Source organism: Salvelinus namaycush, chromosome 4, assembly GCF_016432855.1.
Source record: "Salvelinus namaycush isolate Seneca chromosome 4, SaNama_1.0, whole genome shotgun sequence".
Classification (NCBI taxonomy): Eukaryota; Metazoa; Chordata; class Actinopteri; order Salmoniformes; family Salmonidae; genus Salvelinus; species Salvelinus namaycush.
Window position 1 is genome coordinate 43,765,927 of NC_052310.1, and position 15,041 is coordinate 43,780,967.

General features: G+C 44.4%; 1 protein-coding gene across 1 annotated transcript in view; it reads right to left on the bottom strand.

The window, feature by feature from the left end:
* LOC120046558 (sodium/potassium/calcium exchanger 3-like) overlaps positions 1 to 15,041 on the bottom strand; it is a 148,442-nt gene that overhangs the window by 19,628 nt on the left and 113,773 nt on the right. The window contains exons 3-5 of the mRNA XM_038991902.1: positions 5,610 to 5,686; positions 5,166 to 5,240; positions 4,937 to 5,021 (exon numbers count right to left, since the gene is read on the bottom strand). Coding sequence (XP_038847830.1) covers positions 4,937 to 5,021; positions 5,166 to 5,240; positions 5,610 to 5,686 — 237 coding nt within the window. The remainder of the gene's footprint in view (positions 1 to 4,936; positions 5,022 to 5,165; positions 5,241 to 5,609; positions 5,687 to 15,041) is intronic.

Here is a 15,041-nt window from a genome sequence, read left to right on the forward strand (position 1 = left end):
ATCCCACTATTCCAAAGGGCAGTAACAGACTGAGGGGTAGCACCTGACTGAGGGGTAGCACCTGACCGAGGGGTAGCACCTGACCGAGGGGTAGCACCTGACCGAGGGGTAGCACCTGACTAAGGGGCAGCACCGGACTAAGGGGCAGCACCAGGATAAGGGGCAGCACCAGGATAAGGGGCAGCACCAGGATAAGGGGCAGCTCCGGACTGAGGGACGGCAGCTCCGGACTGAGTGGCAGCTCCGGACTGGGTGGCAGCTCCGGACTGGGTGGCAGCTCATGACTGGAGGGCAGCTCATGACTGTGGGGCAGCTCATGACTGGAGGGCAGCTCATGACTGGAAGGCAGCTCATGACTGGAGGGCAGCTCATGACTGGAAGGCAGCTCATGACTGGAGGGCAGCTCATGACTGGAGGGCAGCTCATGACTGTAGGGCAGCTCATGACTGTAGGGCAGCTCATGACTGTAGGGCAGCTCTGGCAGCTCCTGACTGGCTGGCGGCTCTGGCAGCTCCTGACTGGCTGGCGTCTCTGGCAGCTCCTGACTGGCTGGCGTCTCTGGCAGCTCCTGACTGGCTGGCGTCTCTGGCAGCTCCTGACTGACGGACGGCTCTAGCGGCTCCTGACTGACGGACGGCTCTAATGGCTCGGGACAGACGGGCGGCTCTAATGGCTCGTGGCAGACGGATGGCTCAGATGGCGCTGGGCAGACGGATGGCTCAGACGGCGCTGGGCAGACGGATGGCTCAGACGGCGCTGGGCAGACGGATGGCTCAGACGGCGCTGGGCAGACGGATGGCTCAGACGGCGCTGGGCAGACGGATGGCTCAGACGGCGCTGGGCAGACGGATGGCTCAGACGGCGCTGGACAGACGAGCAGTGCAGGCGGCGTTGGGCAGACGGACGACTCTGACCCGCTGAGGCGCACAGTAGGCCTGGTGCGTGGTGCCGGAACTGGTGGTACCGGACTGGAGACACGCACCTCAAGGCTAGTGCGGGGAGCAGGAACAGGGCACACTGGACTCTCGATGCGCACTATAGGCCTGGTGCGTGGTACCGGCACTGGTGGTACCGGGCTGAGGGCACGCACCTCAGGGCGAGTGCGGGGAGAAGGAACAGTGCGTACAGGGCTCTCAGGACGCACAGGAGGCTTGGTGCGTGGTGCCGGAACTGGAGGCACTGGGCTGGAGACACGCACCACAGGGAGAGTGCGTGGAGGAGGAACAGGGCTCTGGAAACGCACTGGAAGCCTGGTGCGTGGAGTAGGCACTGGTGGTACTGGGCTGGGGCGGGGAGGTGGCGCCGGAAATACCGGACCGTGCAGGCGTACTGGCTCCCTTGAGCATTGAGCCTGCCCAACCTTACCTGGCTGAATGCTCCCCGTCGCCCGACCAGTGCGGGGAGGTGGAATTACCCGCACCGGGCTATGTAGGCGAACCGGGGACACCATGCGTAAAGCTGGTGCCATGTAAGCCGGCCCAAGGAGACGTACTGGAGGCCATATATGAAGAGCCGGCTTCATGGCACTTGGCTCAATGCCCAATCTAGCCCTACCAGTGCGGGGAGGTGGAATAACCCGCACCGGGCTATGAACACGTACAGGAGACACCGTGCGCTCTACTGCGTAACACGGTGTCTGCCCGTACTCCCGCTCTCCACGGTTAGCCTGGGAAGTGGGCGCAGGTCTCCTACCTGCCCTCGGCCCACTACCTCTTAGCCCACTACCTCTTAGCCCCCCCCCAATAAATTTTTGGGTGAGCCTCTCGGGCTTCCAGCCGCTCTGCCTTGCCTTCGCCTCATAATACCTCCTCTCCGCTTTCGCTGCCTCCAGCTCCGCTTTGGGGCGGCGACACTCCACTGGCTCTGCCCAGGGTCCTTTACCGTCTAGGATTTCCTCCCAAGTCCATTCCTCTTTTCCCCATTGCTGTTGTTCTTGCCTTCCTTCTCCAATCCGCTTGGTCCTGTTATGGTGGGTGTTTCTGTAACGTCTGTCGTAGTCGTTCTCCTCCTCAGACGAGGAGGAGCATGGATCGGACCAAGATGCGGATTGGTAAGTATTCATGTTTTAATGGGAAAACAACAAACACTACAAAATACAACAACCAACAACCGTGACTAACCTGAAACAGTCCTGTGTGGCCCAAACACTGACACAGGAACAAACACCCACAAAACACAAGTGAAACCCTGGCTGCCTTTGTATGATTCTCAATCAGGGACAACGATTCACAGCTGTCTCTGATTGAGAATCATACCAGGCCGAACACAAAATCCCAACATAGAAAATCAAACCTAGACCAACCCACCCAACTCACGCCCTGACCAACTAAAACAAATACATAACAAAGGAAAACAGGTCAGGAACGTGACATATCCTTAAGAGGTTTTAAGAATGATAGAGGCTACTGTGTTCTTGGGTGACCTCCAACGCTGCAGACATTTTAAGTTTGAATAAATACTGTTACATTAGTTAAATAAGGCTTAACTTTAGGCTATATACTGTATTACAAAAGTAGAATGATAGAGGCCACTGTGCTCAATGCTACCCTTCTTATGTAAATAAGGTATTTCCTTTTTTTATTTGTAATGCATTTGCAAATGTCTAAAAACCTGTTTTTGCTTTGTCATTATGAGGTATTGCGTGTAGATTGATGAGGAAAATAATACATTTAGTCAATTTTAGAATAAGGCTGTAACATAACAAAGTGTGTAAAAAGTCAAGAGGTCTGAATACTTTCCGAATGCACTGTGGAACGAACAACTGGGTCTCATCCATAAATATTGAACTTATTGAACGAACGACTGGGTCGCGGCTCTAGCAACCAAAAGATGAGAAAGTATGACATCTCTTATAAAAATATCCCCCAAATTGTTCTGGTTTGTAAATGTGTGCATTAGTATTGTTGTTTTTTGGCAACTTTGGTATAAGTGGAATAAAAACCTCCGTTCTGTACTGTACATTACCTTGGAAAAATGCACGCAAAGGGGCTCGGCTCAGCCTCGTCCTGCTGCCTCGTCCATTATTTCCAAAGAATGTACAGAATGTCAGTGTTTATCCCTTAGTTATACAACACTTTTATGTGTTATCACTGTGCTTCATCTAACAGCACAACCCCCCCCCCCCCCCAAATAAAAGCCACATACACCCCAGCTACAATGAAATATGTTGTTTTACAGTGTCAGTCATAGTAGTATGGCATCCCTAGAGCAAATTAGAGCTTAGTGCCTTGCTCAAGGGCACATCGACAGATTTTTCACCTTGTCGGCTCGGGTATTCAAACCAGCGACCTTTCGGTTACTGGCCAAACACTCTAACCGCTAGGCTTCCTGCCACCCTACATCACCCTACATGCCCTACACCCTAAATTACCTGGACTGCAGTTGAGATTACATTAAAAGTACATAGTGCAAGTTATCAATGCTGTTCCAAGATTCTGCACAGATTATTATAGCAATTGTGAAGATCTCTACAGACCTGCAACCTTTACATGCTATCTTGAACATGCACGCTTTCTATGAATACATACGTCTCACAGCAAAGGGTCTGAATTCTTATGTAAATAAGGTATTTCCTTTAAAAAAAATTGTTATACATTATATTGAATTGTGTTTGGTTGACAAAACTACAAAATATAAACCTTTAAAGTACATTTAATGCTTGGATAGTTTCATCTGAGCCACTGGCTTAATCCTATTCTTTAATTTGTATTTTTGGTTTCGTTGGAGACGTGAATCCAACATATTATTTCTTAACTTGTCAACAAGTTAATAGGCTATTTACCGTATTGAAGATGTTATATTGAATTCTGTTTGGTTGTCAATGAAACCAAATATCAACATTTGAAGAAGATGTATCTTTTGTGAATTTATAGTGGCTCTCGAGTGGTGCAGCGGTCTGAGGCACTACATCTCAGTGCTAGAGGCATCACTACAGACCCTGGTTTGATTCCAGGCTGTATCACAACCGGCAGTGATCGGGAGTCCCATAGGGCGGCGCATAATTGGCCCAGCATCGTCCGGGTTAGGGTTTGGCCGGGTTAGACCGTCATTGTAAATAGGCCTTGTTAAATAAAGGTTAAATAAAAATAAATATGTTTAATTCCAGTTGGTATACAAATTAATAATATGTACAGTATGTTGGATTTAAGTCTCCATCTCAAACAATAATCAAAGTTAAAGAATAGAACTAAATCAAATTAAAGTGTATTTAAAGTTTGATTACATCAGATTTAGTCCTATTGTTTAACTTAGATTTTTGGTTGATGTGAAGATGTGAATCCAGCATATCAATTATTAGTTTGTAGACAATCTAGAATTAAATCCAGACTAAGTCAGTGGCACAGATGGAACTATCCAAGCAGAAGATGCATCTCCTTTAAATGTTGACATTTGGGCTGTGTTGACAACCAAACACAATTCAATATCCAGTTTGTCTACTAATTAGTAATCGATATGTTGGATTCACGTCTCCATACCAAAAATCTAAGTTAAAGAATATGACTAAATCTAATCAAACTTTAAATGCACTTTACATAAAATTTGATTTAGTGCTATTCTTTAACTTTTTGGTTGAGATGGAGACCAAAGATGGAGATCCAACATATTAATGATTAACTTGAAGATTACATTTGAAATCAACTAAAGCTTGAAATCCAAGGCCCATATATATGTATTGTCTATTTTCAGTTTCTGATCATGTACAGTATATAGCGTTGAAGATCTGATGTTGTTCCAAAGGTAAAAATTCAATATAGACAAACCCTGTATAAAATATGTTGAAAATTGGTTACAATGATGACATAATCTTGTGGTTGAAATTTCACCCTCAAAACAACAGTTGATAACTTTTTTCCAAACCAATGTATTTTCCATGTAGATTCCACGTCACAATATGTTGACAAATTACGTTGAAAAAACATGTCTGTACATGTCTCACCGATAACAGAGGTGAAGAGTTCAGGAGCTGAACTGCCGGCTGCCATGAAGGTTGCACCTGCCACATCCTCACTAAGATGTAGACGCTGAAAGAGAGAGAGAGAGAGAGAGAGAGAGAGAGAGACAGAGATAGAGAGTAGAAAGCACATCTTGAAAAGAAGAATTGTGTCCTTGAAATTCCAAATGAATTGACCCCGACCCTGTTACAGAATAGTGTATAACCTTCTTACCTCGCATATCTTCTCCAGAGAGGGAACAAAGTAGTCGTCGCACACCAGAGCCAGTGCATAGAACATGTACATGGCCTACAGAGGAGTAGCACAAAACAAAAACACATACCCATGCATGAACAAACTTGGTGATCTCTGCAGTGTTCTGGAACCTTGAGTTTCTTCATGTGATGCACATATAGCGTCCCTTAGTTCAATGTGTCTGTCTTTTGCGCGAAAGTATCCTAAGCCAAGACACTCTCTGTGCCAGTGTCCTCGTATGTCAGCTAAGCCTCTGTCCAACATCTAGCATCCCAGCCAGCCAGAGATAAAAACAATCCTGCTTTTAAATGTATGGTCAGTGCATCACACAGTCAGTGGCAGGTAGCGTGGCAAAAGTGTATGTATAGTAGAGTGTGTGTACAGGTGTGTGTTGGTGTGTGTGTTGAGGGGTTGGACACTCACAAACAGGACGTGTAGGGCCACCGCTCCCTCTGTGCGCTCCTGGTTGGTGAACAGGTCTGTGGGGAACTCATGTAACGCTGGAGAGAAAACACACACACGCACATATATTACTAAACAGGGAGAAACACAGTCTCATTTAGTGCAGCAGAGACACGTGCACTGGCACAACCATACACAGTCTATTTGAGTGACAGGACCTAAAAATAGCCTTGCCATGATTGCGTGTTTGTTTGTGTGTATTTGTGAGTGGAGCAGTGTGTTGATGGCTGCTCAATGCGCGGTGACATTCTCACTCTGAACACCCAAGAGGTTGTGTGAGTCAGCCAGAGAGAGAGAGAGAAAGAGAGAGAGAGAGAGAGAGAGAAAGAGAGAGAGAGAGAGAGAGAGAGAGAGAGAGAGGGGGATGAGAAGAGAGAGAGCGAGCAAGAGAAAGCGAGAGAGAGCGAGCAAGAGAAAGCGAGATAGAGAGGAGAGCGGGATGAGTGACAGAGAGAGCCAAAAACAAGGGAAATATGACCACATTTGAGAAAAGATGAAGGAGCACAGATGTACACTACTGTTCACAAGTTTGGGGTCACTTAGAAAGGTCCTTGTTTTTGTAAGAAAAGCAATTTATTTTGTCCATTAAAATAACATCAAATTGATCAGAAATACAGTGTAGACATGGTTAATGTTGTAAATGACTATTGTAGCTGGAAACGGATGATTTTTTAATGGAATATCTACATAGGCGTACAGAGGCCCATTATCAGCAACCATCACTCCTGTGTTCCAATGGGGCACATCGTGTTAGCTAATCCAAGTTTACCATTTTAAAAGGCTAATTGATCATTAGAAAAACCTTTTGCAATTGTGTTAGCACAGCTGAAAACTGTAGTCCTGATTAAAGAAGCAATACAACTGGCCTTCTTTAGACTAGTTCAGTATCTGGAGCATCAGCATTTAGGTGTTTCGATTACAGGCTCAAAATGGCCAGAAACAAAGAACTTTCTTCTGAATCTCATCAGTATATTCTTGTTCTGAGAAATGAAGGCTATTCTATGCAAGAAATTGCCAAGAAACTGAAGATCTCATACTACTCGATTCACAGAACAGGGCAAACTGGCTCTAACCACAATATAAAGAATGGGAGGCCCCGATGCACAACTGAGCAAGAGGACAATTACATTAGAGTGTCTAGTTTGAGAAACAGACGCCTCACAAGTTCTCAACTGGCAGTTTCATTAAATAGTACCCGCAAAACACCAGTCTAAATGTCAACAGTGAAGAGGCGACTCCGGGATGCTGGCCTTCTAGGCAGAGTTGCAAAGAAAAACCCATATCTCATAATGGCCAATAAAAAGAAAAGATTAAGATAGGCAAAAGAACACAGACACTGGACAGAGGAACTGGCTCTAACCAGTGTTCGTTGTCCGTAGCTTATGCCTGCACATACCATAACTCCACCGCCACCATGGGACATTGTGTTCACAATGTTGACATCAGCAAACCGTTTGCCCACACGACACCAAACGCGCTGGGATTCATCCAGCGTGCCAGTGGCCATCGAAGGAGAGCATTTGCTCACTGAAGTCGGTTACGCCAAACTGCAGTCAGGTCAAGACCCTGGTGAGGACAACGAGCACGCAGATGAGCGTCTCTGAGACGTTTCTAACAGTTTGTGCAGAAACTCTTCGGTTGTGCAAACCCACAGTTTCATCAACTGTCCGGGTGGCTGGTCTCAGAAGATCCCGCAGGTGAAGAAGCCGGATGTGGAGGTCCTGGGCTGGCGTAGTTACACTTGGCCTGCGGTTGTGAGGCCGGTTGGGCGTACTGCCAAATTCTCTAAAAGGACGTTGGAGTCGGCTTATGGTAGAGAAATGAACATTCAATTCTCTGGTAACAGCTCTGGTGGACATTCCTGCAGTCAGCATGCCAATTGCATGCTCCCTCAAAACTTGAGACATCTGTGGCATTGTGTTGTGTGACAAAACTGCACATTTTAGAGTGACCTTGTATTGCTCCCAGCAGAAGGTGCACCTGTGTAATGATCATGCTGTTTAATCAGCTTCTTAAAAAAAAAATATATATATATATATATTTATTGAATATTCGAAACATACAATATATTAGCAGTGAAGCCGCTCAATAACTACATCATACCAGTCATCCAACAGAATTCCATTCAGAGCGACACACAGAAGCATCCAGGGTCAATGCCCTGCTCAAGCGCATGTTGACCGCTATACCACCAGGCCAAAAAACGTGAACCCGAACCCTCCAAGATCCCCCCACAGTTCCCCAATAGCTGTCCCTCAACCATTTGAGACCCCTCCCACAGTCCCCCCAGGAAGAAAAAATATATAATAAAATGAATTCCATTCCCCACCCCCCAAGAACCCTCCAATGCACCAACAACCAAGAGAAGGAACTAAAGAGAAAAAAGGAAAAGACAGAAGAAAACATCAGCTTCTTGATATGCCACACTTGTCAGGTGGATGGATTATCTTGGCAAAGGATAAATGCTCGCTAACAGGGATGTAAACACATTTGTGCACATCATTTGAGAGAAAAGCTTTTTGTGCATATGGAAGATTTCTGGGATATTTCAGCTCATGAAACATGGGACCAACTTATTACATGTTACGTTTATATTTTTGTTCAGTATAGCTTCATTCTTGTGTATTTTATTCTTCTTGTGTTACTATTTTTAACTCTACATTTTTGGGAAGGCCTCATAAGTAAGCATGTCACGGTAAAGTCTACACCTGTTGTATTCGGACCATGTGACAAATAAAATTAGGTTGATCCCTCCCTTCCTACCGCCATCCCTTAAGTGCAGTACAGACACATTCTCCCAGTAGGCAACACACCGGAATGCATTTTACACAGTGGCTCTGCAGCCAAAGCAAGCAGGCCCAGGGCTATTGTCCACTCTGTACCCAGTGCTGCCTACTCTTATACAGGGTAACCACTCAGGGACCCACTCACCCAACCAACCCTGCTGCCAACAGCACAACTAACAAGTATGGCTTCACTACTCAGAGCTCCACACACAAACACACAGACATATACAAAGGCACACACACATGGTGCGAGTCATTACAAATGCTTCAACCACATGCCAACCAGCAAAAACAAACCAACAAATAACTACATTAACAACAACAAAACAAGAGCTGGCAAGATGATTAGATAAACAAAATAGCTCTCTCCATCAACAAAGAGAGGGCTTTTGTGTTGGAGTTCACTTCAGCTTATTTCAGTTCAGTGATTCTTGGTAGTGGCGAGGCTTGGGGTCAATTTTGTCCATGAATCAACTGAATAAAGCCCTTTTGGGGCATCTTTCACCATGTCATTCTTCCTAGTCTTAAAACACATAACAAGAGGATCAAGCTCTATCCAGTATGATCTTTTGCTCTTTGTTTTGAAGCAGTATGAAAGCATACAGTGCTTTCAGAAAGTATTCAGACCCCTTCCCTTTTTCCACATTTTGTTACGTTACAGAAAAAAAAATGGCCCTCATCAATCTACACACAATACCTGATAATGACTAAGCAAAAACAGGTTTTTAAAAAATGTTTGCAATTAATTAAATAAATAAAAACAGAAATACTTCATTTACATAAGTATTCAGACCCTTTTCTATGAGACTCGAAATTGAGCTCAGGTGCATCCTGTTTCCATTTTTTTGATTTTTTGATTTAACCTTTATTTAACTAGGCAAGTCAGTTAAAAACAAATTCTTATTTACAATGACGGCCTACCCCGGCCAAACCCTAACCCAGACGACGCTGGGCAAATTGTGCGCCGCCTTATGGGACTCCCAATCATGGCTGGATGTGATACAGCTTTGAATCAAACCAGGGTCTGTAGTGATGCCTCTAGCACAGAGATGCAGTGCCTTAGACCACTACGCCACTCAGGAGCCCCATGGATCATCCTTGAGATGTTTCTATAACTTGTTTGGAGTCCACTTGTGGTAAATTAAATTGATTGGACATGATTTGGATAGCCTGTCTATATAAAAGGTCCCACAGTTGACAGTGCATGTCAGAGCAAAAACCAAGCCATGCGGTTGAAGGAATTGTCTGTTGCGCTCCAAGACAGGATTGTGTCAAGGCACAGATCTGGGGAAAGGTACCAAAACATTTCTGCAGCATTGAAGGTCCCCAAGAACACAGTGGCCTCCATCATTATTAAATGGAAGAAGTTTGGAACCACCAAGACTCTTCCTAGAGCTGGGCGCCCGGCCAAACTGACCAATCGGGGGAGAAGTGCCTTGGTCAGGGAGGTGACCAAGAACCTGATGTTCACTCTGACAGAGCTCCAGATTTCCTCTGTGGAGATGGGAGAACCTTCCAGAAGGACAACCATCTATGCAGCACTCCACCAATCAGGCCTTTATGGTAGATTGGCCAGACAGAAGCCACTCCTCAGTAAAAGGCACATGACAGCCCGCTTGGAGTTTGCCAAAAGGCACCTAAAGGACTCTCAGACCATGAGAAACAAGATTCTCTGGTCTGATGAAACCAAGATTGAACTCTTTGCGTCACTGGGAGACTAGTCAGGATCAAGGGAAAGATGAAGGGAGTAAAGTATAGATCCTTAATGAAAACCAGCTCCATAGTGCCAGAACCTCAGACTGGGGCGAAGGTTCACCTTCCAACGGGACAACGGCCCAAACTTGAACCTGAACAAACATCTCTGAGAGACCTGAAATAGCTGTGCAGCGACACTCCCTATCCAACCTGACAGAGCTTGAGAGGATCTGCAGAGAAACTCCCCAAATACAAGTGTGCCAAGCTTGTAGCGTCATACCCAAGAAGACAGAAGGCTGTAATCGCTGCCAAAGGTGCTTCAACAAAGTACTGAGTAAAGGGTCTGAATACTTTTGTAAATTTCATTTTTTATTTTTTTATTTGCAACAACAAAAAAACTTTTGTTTTGTCATTATGGGGTATTGTGTGTAGATTGATGAGGGGAAAAACTATTCAATCCACTTTAGAATAAGGCTGAAACGTAACAAAATGTGTAAAAAGTCAAGGGGTCTGAATACTTTCCGAATGCAATGTACACATAGTGACTTCAGAAAGTATTCATACCCCTTGTCTTATTCCACATTTTGTTGTGATACAGCCTGAATTCAAAATTGATTAAATATATTTTTTTCTCCCTCATCTACACACCATACCCCATAATGACAAAGTAAAAACATGTTTTTAGAGATTTTCCAAATGTATTGAAAATGAAAAACGGAAATCTAATTTACATAAGTACTCACACCCCTGAGTCAATACTTTGTAGAAGCACCTTTGGCAGAGATTACAGCTTTGAGACATATTGGGTATGTCTGTATCAGCTTTGCACATCTGGGTTTGGGGATTTTCTCCCATTCTTCCCTGCAGATTTTCTCAAGCTCTGTTAAGTTAGATGAGGAGTGGCGGTGAACAGCAATCTTCAAGTCTTTCCACAGATTTTCAAGTCTGGGCTTCTGTCCTTACCAGTCTCTGCATCTGAAAAGCATCCCCATAGCATGATGCTGCCACCACCATGCTTTGCAGTAGGGATGGTGTTAGACGGGTGATGAGCTGTGCCTGGTTTTCTCAGGACATAGCAATTTGCATTCAGGCCAAATAGTTACATTTTGTCTCATCAGACCACAGAATATTTTGCCTCGCGCTCTGTCTTTCACGTGCCTTTTTGCAAACGCCAGGTGTGCTGTCATGTGCCTTTGTCTCAGGAGTGGCTTCCATCGGGCCACTATCCCATAAAGCCCAGCTTGGTGAAGTGCTGTAGAGACAGTTGTCCTTCTGACAGGTTTTCCCATCTCAGCCAAGGAACACTATAGTTCTGTCAGAGTGGTCATTGCGTTCTTGGTCACCTCTCTGACCAAGGTCCTGCATGCCCGGTTGATCAGTTTGGTCGGACGACAAACTTTAGGTAGAGTCTGGGTAGTTCCATATTTTTTCAATTTCCCAATGATGGAGACCACTGTGCTCTTGGAAACTTTCAACACTAGAAATAGTTTTATACCCTTCCCCAGCTATATGCCTCATCCAGTTCCTCTGACTTTATGGGATAGTTTCTGCTCTGACATGCACTTTCAACCATGGGACCTTATATAGACAGGTGTGTTTCTTTCTAAATCATGTAGAAACAATTGAATTGGCCATAGGTGGACTCCAATCAAGTTGTAGTGACATTTCAAGGATGATCAAAGAAAATTGGATTCACCTGAGCTCAATTTTGAGTATTTTAACAAAGGGGCGTAAATTAGATATTTCTGTATTTCATTTTTAATAAATTTGCAAAGATTTCTAAAAACATGTTTTCTCTTTGTCATTCTGTGGTATTGTGTGTAGATGGGTGAGATATATATATATATTTTTTTTTTAAACATTTTGAATTTAGCCTGTAACACAACAAAATGTGGAATAAGTCATGGTGTATGAATACTTTCTGAAGGCACTGTACATATTTTACACACACAGTTTGAATCCAAAATGTTAAATCACATGGAACAAAATAATGATTTATGCAAACTTAGGCATATGTTTCCGATAGTGTCGGCCGGCACATTAGGGCTTTAGGGGTGGCGCCCCACTTTTGATTGGTCAACAAAAACAAACATTTGTAAAATAAAATATATTACATAGATTATGTTTTAAATGCTAAATTGCGGTAAATGTGTACATTTTCCAAAACAAGCTGTTCGGTTACTATTCTGCCCCTCAGTGATTCTGCAGCTCCTCTGGCGCATAGGCCATGCAAACATTACTTGGATTGTTTTGCCAGGTATTTGCTGTATGATGAGTTAGCCAGTTAACTTTCATTCTGAAATAACTTCATATTTCCGACTTAGTCAGATATTCGTTTTGAAAAACTTGAAATTGGCATGGGAATTAAATAGCTAGCAGGCTAACCACTAGCTATAGCTAACTAGCTGCTTATCAAAGGTAGATAACTGGTTAATTTGATCAAAGAATTTACCAAACTATTTCTCAATGTTTTTCTGAATTATTGTAGCTGGCTAATTAATTCGATCATGCTTAAGTATACACCCGGTTTTATGTTGTTTTAGTCCACACATGTCGCCCTGTCACCTATAGTAGAACCTGATGAAAATATTTTTTATCCTACCAGATACCAATGAGAAGGTTCTAGCTAGTGTATCCCTCTGTCCTTTGACTATTGTTGGATGTAGATGTCCGGTTTATCAGGTCCCAGGCTCCCATGACTGTTATGATTATTTATTTACAAGTTAATTACAATTAGCTTTCTGCTTTATCGCCATCTGTACCTGATTGAGCAGATCTAGTTTCATGTGCAGAAATAAGCCATATGGCACGAGAGACTCATTGAGAGGGAGACTAGAGCAGACCCAGAAGTTCTGACTGAACGCACATTTGAGCACCCCAGGGTGGTCCATTTATTTTGTGCCGTTATAATTTATTCAATGAAATCCTGCGATTTCTTTGGGGCAGTTCCCCCTTATATGTTAGCTAGCTATCTCCAGTTAGATAATGTTTTACACTTATTGCATCTGCATGCTTGTTGCGTTCTCCCTGGTGAACCCGTTCGTTCATGAGCTAGCTGTTCATTCTAAATATACTGAACAAAAATATAAACGCAATATATAAATATGTAAAGATCCCAGAAATGCTCATTACATAGGTGCACCTTGTGCTGGTGACAATAAAAGGACACTCTAAAATGTGCAGTTTTGTCACACAACACAATGCCACAGATGTCTCAATTTTTGAGGGAGTGTGCAATTGGCATGGTGACTGCATGAATGTCCACCAGAGCTGTTGCCAGATTATTTTATTTTAAATTCTCTACCATAAACTGTCTCCAATGTCGTTTTACAGAATTTGCCAGTACGTCCAACCGGACTAAAATCCGCAGACCACGTGTAGCCACGCCAGCCCAGGACCTCCATATCTGGCTTCTTCACCTGCGACCAGCCACCCGGACAGCTGATGAAACTGAGGAGTGTTTCTGTCTGTAATAAAGCCCTTTTGTGGGGAAAAACTCATTCTGATTGTCTGGGCCTGGCTCCCCAGTGGGTGGGAATTAATGTGAATATATGAGAATTTATGGAAATATATGCAAATTAATATTAATACCATTTAAATGTAGATGTTTTTTGCATTGGATATATTTACCATATATTTACCATATCATAAGGAGACAGAAACATAAACCTTTTACCTTATCTTAAGTAGACATAATTGCAAATGATTAAAACAACTATTTAGTTACGAATTGAACTTTAATTAAATGAGTTGACTCTTCACATGGGATGATTTCACTGAACAACAAAAGAAAGGGAATATTGAATGATCCCCAATCCATCGCATCTCCCAAAAACATTTTCAACATATGTAAAATGATAGTCTAGAAACTAAAGCTTTGGTTGTCTTCCTCTCAGGTTTCCATGTCTTCTCCCTGGATCTCCTCAATGTTCACCTCTTGAACATCAGACTCTGAGGCCTCATCTTTACTGTCACTTTCCAACCCTGTTGAGGATGGCTCATTGTCAGGCTCCCCTCTCTCCACTGGGATTCTCTGCCTCTAACCCTATTACAGGGGCTAAGTCACTGGCTTTCTGGTGCTCTTTCATGCTGTCCCTAGGAGGAGTGCGTCACTTGAGTGGGTTGAGTTACTGACGTGATCTTCCTGTCTGGGTTGGCGCCCCCCCCTTGGTTTGTGCTGTGGTGGAGATCTTTGTGGGCTATACTCGGCCTTGTCTCAGGATGGTAAGTTGGTGGTTGAAGATATCCCTCTAGTGGTGTGGGGGCTGTGCTTTGGCAAAGTGGGTGGGGTTATATCCTTCCTGTTTGGCCCTGTCCGGGGTATCATCGGATGGGGCCACAGTGTCTCCTGACCCCTCCTGTCTCAGCCTCCAGTATTTATGCTGCAGTAGTTTATGTGTCGGGGGGCTAGGGTCAGTTGGTTATATCTGGAGTACTTCTCCTGTCTTATCCGGTGTCCTGTGTGAATTTAAGTATGCTCTCTCTAATTCTCTCCTTCTCTCTTTCTTTCTCTCTCTCGGAGGACCTGAGCCCTAGGACCATGCGTCAGGACTACCGGGCATGATGACTCCTTGCTGTCCCCAGTCCACCTGGCCTTGCTGCTGTTCCAGTTTCGACTATTCTGCCTGCGGCTATGGAACCCTGACCTGTCCACCGGACGTGCTACATGTCCCAGACCTGCTGTTTTCAACTCTCTAGAGACCGCAGGAGCGGTAGAGATACTCTTAATGATCGGCTATGAAAAGCCAACTGACATTTACTCCTGATTATTATTTGACCATGCTGGTCATTTATGAACATTTGAACATCTTGGCCATGTTCTGTTATAATCTCCACCCGGCACAGCCAGAAGAGGACTGGCCACCCCTCATAGCCTGGTTCATCTCTAGGTTTCTTCCTAGGTTTTGGCCTT